The 6,857-nt window shown below is 46.2% G+C and overlaps 1 gene segment (V, D, J or C); it reads left to right on the forward strand.

Moving 5' to 3' along the window:
- Positions 1 to 26: 26 nt before the first annotated feature.
- Positions 27 to 6,641, forward strand: LOC121343551 (the record flags this gene model as incomplete). The annotated part of the segment is given in 2 exon segments: positions 27 to 369; positions 6,236 to 6,641. Coding segments are annotated over 2 exon segments (747 nt in total), but the record flags the coding sequence as incomplete, so codon positions are not given.
- Between the last annotated feature and the right edge of the window lie 216 nt (positions 6,642 to 6,857).

Genomic DNA, 6,857 nt, shown 5'->3' on the forward strand with positions numbered 1-6,857 from the left:
CAAATTCCCCCAAATTCACCCCAAATCTCCGCCCCCCAGGCCCCGGCGCCCCGCCCCCGGCCTCGCCGGTCCTCACCCTCCGCCCGCCGTCCCGCGAGGAGTTCCAAGGCCCCTACCGCAACTCCACCCTCCTCTGCCAAATCCGCGGCTCCCGGCGCAGCCTCGGCTCCGCCCCCATCCAATGGCTGCGCAACGGCGCCCCGGTGCGCGAGGGCGTGGCCGAGGAGGGGCCGGTCCCGGAAGGTCCCGGCGTCTTCGTGGCCGGCAGCCGGGTGGTGGTGACGGAGGCCGAGTGGGAGAGCGGCGTCGTCTTCACGTGCCAGGCCGGCGAGGAGATGAGGAACACCAGCAAGACCATGGAGTGCGGCTGTGAGTATTTTGGGGGGGGGAAAGTGAAAAAAATTGGGGTTTTGGGGTGAAAAATAGCTCAAAAAATGAGGTTGGTGGAGGTTGGGTTGAGTTGAGTTGAGTTGAGTTGAGTTGAGTTGAGTTGAGTTGAGTTGAGTTGAGTTGAGTTGAGTTGAGTTGAGTTGAGTTGAGTTGAGTTGAGTTGAGTTGAGTTGAGTTGAGTTGAGTTGAGTTGAGTTGAGTTGATTGGGTTGAATTGAGTTGAGTTGAATTAATTGGGTTGAGTTGAGTTGAGTTGAGTTGAGTTGAGTTGGGTTGAGTTGAATTAATTGGGTTGAGTTGGGTTGGGTTGATTGAGTTGGGTTGAGTTGAGTTGACTTGGGTTGAGTTGAGTTGAATTGAGTTGGGTTGAGTTGAGTTGGGTTGGGTTGAATTGAGTTGAGTTGAATTAATTGGCTTGAGTTGGGTTGGGTTGAGTTGGGTTGAGTTGGGTTGATTGAGTTGGGTTGAGTTGGTGGGTTGAGTTGGGTTGGATTCAGTTGAGTTGGGTTGGGTTGGGTTGAATGAGGAGATGAGGAACACCAGCAAGACCATGGAGTGCGGCTGTGAGTTTTTTTGGGGGGGAAAAGTGAAAAAAAATTGGGGTTTTGGGGTGAAAAGTAGCTCAAAAAATGAGGTTGGTGGAGGTTGGGTTGAGTTGAGTTGAGTTGAGTTGAGTTGAGTTGAGTTGAGTTGAGTTGAATTAATTGTGTTGAGTTGGGTTGGGTTGGGTTGAGTTGAATTGAGTTGATTGAGTTGGGTTGAGTTGAGTTGAGTTGAGTTGGGTTGAGTTGAGTTGAGTTGAGTTGGGTTGGTCATGGTTGAGTTGGGTTGGGTTGAGTTGAGTTGGGTTGAATTGAGTTGAGTTGAATTAATTGGGTTGAGTTGAGTTGAGTTGAGTTGAGTTGAGTTGGGTTGAGTTGAATTAATTGGGTTGAGTTGGGTTGGGTTGATTGAGTTGGGTTGAGTTGGGTTGAATTGAATTGGTTGAGTTGAGTTGGGTTGAGTAGGATTGAATTGATTGAGTTGAGTTGAGTTGGGTTGGGTTGAGTTGAGTTGGGTTGAATTGAATTCAGTTGAGTTGGGTTGGGTTGGGTTGAGTTGGGTTGGGTTGGGTTGAGTTGGGTTGGGTTGGGTTGAATGAGGAGATGAGGAACACCAGCAAGACCATGGAGTGCGGCTGTGAGTTTTTTTGGGGGGGAAAAGTGAAAAAAATTGGGGTTTTGGGGTCGTTTTGGGGTGAAATTCCCGTAGAAATTGAGCAAGAAATGGGATTGGTAGAGGTTCAGTTGAGTTGGGTGGAAATGAGTTGGGTTGGGTTGAGTTGAGTTGGGTTGAGTTGAGTTGGGTTGAGTTGGGTTGAGTTGGGTTGAATTGATTGACTTGATTTGGGTTGAGTTGGTTGAGTTGAGTTGGGTTGAGTAGGATTGAATTGATTGACTTGAGTTGAGTTGAGTTGGGTTGAGTTGAGTTGAGTTGAATTAATTGTGTTGAGTTGGGTTGGGTTGATTGAGTTGGGTTGAGTTGAGCCAACACCGATGATCGTTTTGGGTCAAAACCACCCAAAACCATCAAGAAGGGTCTTCCAGTTGGCCAACACTCAACTCCAATGACCATTTTGGGTCAAAACCATCCAAAACATCAAGAAGGGTCTTCCAGTTGGCCAACACTCAACTCCAATGACCATTTTGGGTCAAAACACCCAAAACCATCAAGAAGGGTCTTCCAGTTGGCCAACACTCAACTCCAATGACCATTTTGGGTCAAAACCATCCAAAACATCAAGAAGGGTCTTCCAGTTGGCCAACACTCAACTCCAATGACCGTTTTGGGTCAAAACTACCCAAAACATCAAGAACGGTCTTCGAGTTGACCAACACTCAACTCCAATGCTCGTTTTGGGTGGAAAAGACCGAAAACCATCATGAAGGGTCTTCCAGTTGACCAACACTCAACTCCAATGACCGTTTTGGGTCAAAACCTTCCAAAACATCAAGAACGGTCTTCCAGTTGACCATTATTCAACACCAACACCCATTTTTGGCTAAAATCCACCCAAAACCATCAAGAAGGGTCTTCCAGTTGACCAACACTCAACTCCAATGATCGTTTTGGGCCAAACCCACCCCAAACCATCATGGGATTTTTGGGGTGGAATCATTGGGGTTTTTGGGGTGAAATTGGGGTATTTTGGGGTGAAAAATGGGATTTTTGGGGTGGAATCATTGGGGTTTTTGGGGTGAAATTGGGGTATTTTGGGGTGAAAAATGGGATTTTTGGGGTGGAATCATTGGGGTTTTTGGGGTGAAATTGGGGTATTTTGGGGTGAAAAATGGGATTTTTGGGGTGGAATCATTGGGGTTTTTGGGGTGAAATTGGGGTATTTTGGGGTGAAAAATGGGATTTTTGGGGTGGAATCATTGGGGTTTTTGGGGTGAAATTGGGGTATTTTGGGGTGAAAAATGGGATTTTTGGGGTGGAATCATTGGGGTTTTTGGGGTGAAATTGGGGTATTTTGGGGTGAAAAATGGGATTTTTGGGGTGGAATCATTGGGGTTTTTGGGGTGAAATTGGGGTATTTTGGGGTGAAAAATGGGATTTTTGGGGTGGAATCATTGGGGTTTTTGGGGTGAAATTGGGGTATTTTGGGGTGAAAAATGGGATTTTTGGGGTGGAATCATTGGGGTTTTTGGGGTGAAATTGGGGTATTTTGGGGTGAAAAATGGGATTTTTGGGGTGGAATCATTGGGGTTTTTGGGGTGAAATTGGGGTATTTTGGGGTGAAAAATGGGATTTTTGGGGTGGAATCATTGGGGTTTTTGGGGTGAAATTGGGGTATTTTGGGGTGAAAAATGGGATTTTTGGGGTGGAATCATTGGGGTTTTTGGGGTGAAATTGGGGTATTTTGGGGTGAAAAATGGGATTTTTGGGGTGGAATCATTGGGGTTTTTGGGGTGAAATTGGGGTATTTTGGGGTGAAAAATGGGATTTTTGGGGTGGAATCATTGGGGTTTTTGGGGTGAAATTGGGGTATTTTGGGGTGAAAAATGGGATTTTTGGGGTGGAATCATTGGGGTTTTTGGGGTGAAATTGGGGTATTTTGGGGTGAAAAATGGGATTTTTGGGGTGGAATCATTGGGGTTTTTGGGGTGAAATTGGGGTATTTTGGGGTGAAAAATGGGATTTTTGGGGTGGAATCATTGGGGTTTTTGGGGTGAAATTGGGGTATTTTGGGGTGAAAAATGGGATTTTTGGGGTGGAATCATTGGGGTTTTTGGGGTGAAATTGGGGTATTTTGGGGTGAAAAATGGGATTTTTGGGGTGGAATCATTGGGGTTTTTGGGGTGAAATTGGGGTATTTTGGGGTGAAAAATGGGATTTTTGGGGTGGAATCATTGGGGTTTTTGGGGTGAAATTGGGGTATTTTGGGGTGAAAAATGGGATTTTTGGGGTGGAATCATTGGGGTTTTTGGGGTGAAATTGGGGTATTTTGGGGTGAAAAATGGGATTTTTGGGGTGGAATCATTGGGGTTTTTGGGGTGAAATTGGGGTATTTTGGGGTGAAAAATGGGATTTTTGGGGTGGAATCATTGGGGTTTTTGGGGTGAAATTGGGGTATTTTGGGGTGAAAAATGGGATTTTTGGGGTGGAATCATTGGGGTTTTTGGGGTGAAATTGGGGTATTTTGGGGTGAAAAATGGGATTTTTGGGGTGGAATCATTGGGGTTTTTGGGGTGAAATTGGGGTATTTTGGGGTGAAAAATGGGATTTTTGGGGTGGAATCATTGGGGTTTTTGGGGTGAAATTGGGGTATTTTGGGGTGAAAAATGGGATTTTTGGGGTGGAATCATTGGGGTTTTTGGGGTGAAATTGGGGTATTTTGGGGTGAAAAATGGGATTTTTGGGGTGGAATCATTGGGGTTTTTGGGGTGAAATTGGGGTATTTTGGGGTGAAAAATGGGATTTTTGGGGTGGAATCATTGGGGTTTTTGGGGTGAAATTGGGGTATTTTGGGGTGAAAAATGGGATTTTTGGGGTGGAATCATTGGGGTTTTTGGGGTGAAATTGGGGTATTTTGGGGTGAAAAATGGGATTTTTGGGGTGGAATCATTGGGGTTTTTGGGGTGAAATTGGGGTATTTTGGGGTGAAAAATGGGATTTTTGGGGTGGAATCATTGGGGTTTTTGGGGTGAAATTGGGGTATTTTGGGGTGAAAAATGGGATTTTTGGGGTGGAATCATTGGGGTTTTTGGGGTGAAATTGGGGTATTTTGGGGTGAAAAATGGGATTTTTGGGGTGGAATCATTGGGGTTTTTGGGGTGAAATTGGGGTATTTTGGGGTGAAAAATGGGATTTTTGGGGTGGAATCATTGGGGTTTTTGGGGTGAAATTGGGGTATTTTGGGGTGAAAAATGGGATTTTTGGGGTGGAATCATTGGGGTTTTTGGGGTGAAATTGGGGTATTTTGGGGTGAAAAATGGGATTTTTGGGGTGGAATCATTGGGGTTTTTGGGGTGAAATTGGGGTATTTTGGGGTGAAAAATGGGATTTTTGGGGTGGAATCATTGGGGTTTTTGGGGTGAAATTGGGGTATTTTGGGGTGAAAAATGGGATTTTTGGGGTGGAATCATTGGGGTTTTTGGGGTGAAATTGGGGTATTTTGGGGTGAAAAATGGGATTTTTGGGGTGGAATCATTGGGGTTTTTGGGGTGAAATTGGGGTATTTTGGGGTGAAAAATGGGATTTTTGGGGTGGAATCATTGGGGTTTTTGGGGTGAAATTGGGGTATTTTGGGGTGAAAAATGGGATTTTTGGGGTGGAATCATTGGGGTTTTTGGGGTGAAATTGGGGTATTTTGGGGTGAAAAATGGGATTTTTGGGGTGGAATCATTGGGGTTTTTGGGGTGAAATTGGGGTATTTTGGGGTGAAAAATGGGATTTTTGGGGTGGAATCATTGGGGTTTTTGGGGTGAAATTGGGGTATTTTGGGGTGAAAAATGGGATTTTTGGGGTGGAATCATTGGGGTTTTTGGGGTGAAATTGGGGTATTTTGGGGTGAAAAATGGGATTTTTGGGGTGGAATCATTGGGGTTTTTGGGGTGAAATTGGGGTATTTTGGGGTGAAAAATGGGATTTTTGGGGTGGAATCATTGGGGTTTTTGGGGTGAAATTGGGGTATTTTGGGGTGAAAAATGGGATTTTTGGGGTGGAATCATTGGGGTTTTTGGGGTGAAATTGGGGTATTTTGGGGTGAAAAATGGGATTTTTGGGGTGGAATCATTGGGGTTTTTGGGGTGAAATTGGGGTATTTTGGGGTGAAAAATGGGATTTTTGGGGTGGAAATTGTTGGGGTTTTTGGGGTGAAAAATGTGGTTTTTTGGGGTGGAATTATTGGGGATTTTGGGGTGAAAAATGGGGGTTTTTTGGGGTGAAATTGGGGGATTTTGGGGTAAAATATTGGGATTTTTGGGGTGGAATTATTGGGATTTTTGGGGTGGAATTATTGGGATTTTTGGGGTGGAATTATTGGGATTTTTGGGGTGGAATTATTGGGATTTTTGGGGTGGAATTATTGGGATTTTTGGAGTAAAATTATTGGGGATTTTGAGGTGGAATTTGGGTATTTTGGGGTAAAATTATTGGGGATTTTGAGGTGGAATTATTGGGATTTTTGGGCTGGAATTATTGGGATTTTGGGGTGAAATTGGGCTATTTTGGGGTAAAATTGTGGGGTTTTGGGGTGGAATTATTCGGTTTTTTTTGGACACATTAATCCGGGAATTTTGGCGCCAAAACCCGGCGTTTTTTTGGGGGTCGAAACCCTCAACAAATTTCCCTTCCGGGGCAGTCCCGGACGCCTCCCCGCCCTCCATCTACCTGCTGGCCCCGCCCACCGAGCAGCTCCGCCTCCACACCTGGGCCACCCTCACCTGCCTGGTGCGCGACTTCAACCCGCCCGACCTCCTCGTCCAATGGCTGCAGGACGGCCGGCCCCTCCCGCCGGGCCGCGCCCTCACCTTCCGGCCGCGCCCCGACAACGGCCACGCCCCTTCCGGCCGCGCCCACCTGGCCGTCAGCACCTTGACGGTGCCGGCGCGGGACTGGGAGGGCGGCGGCGTCTTCACCTGCCTGGTGGGGCACGAGCGGCTGCCGCTGCGGCTGGCCCAGAGGTCGCTGGACAAGGCTGCCGGTAAACCCGCCAACGTCAACGTTTCCCTCGTTTTTAGTGATGCCCTGAGTGGTTGTTACTGAAATTCCGGTTTTTTTCCCAAAAAAAATGCACTTTGGTAGAGGAAAATAAAGGTTTTGCAAAAAAAACGGCGATTTTTAGCTCAAAAATGCGGTTTTTTAGCATGATTTGAACCCAAAAATTGAGGTTTTGTAAAGAGTTTTGAGTCCGTTTCCGCCAAAATACGTGTGTTTGACAAAAGCAAAATTTTGCCCAAAATTTGGCTTTTTTCCCCCAAAAA

This window comes from Onychostruthus taczanowskii, unplaced genomic scaffold (assembly GCF_017590055.1).
Source record: "Onychostruthus taczanowskii isolate IOZ18803 unplaced genomic scaffold, ASM1759005v1 scaffold1079, whole genome shotgun sequence".
Taxonomy (NCBI): Eukaryota; Metazoa; Chordata; class Aves; order Passeriformes; family Passeridae; genus Onychostruthus; species Onychostruthus taczanowskii.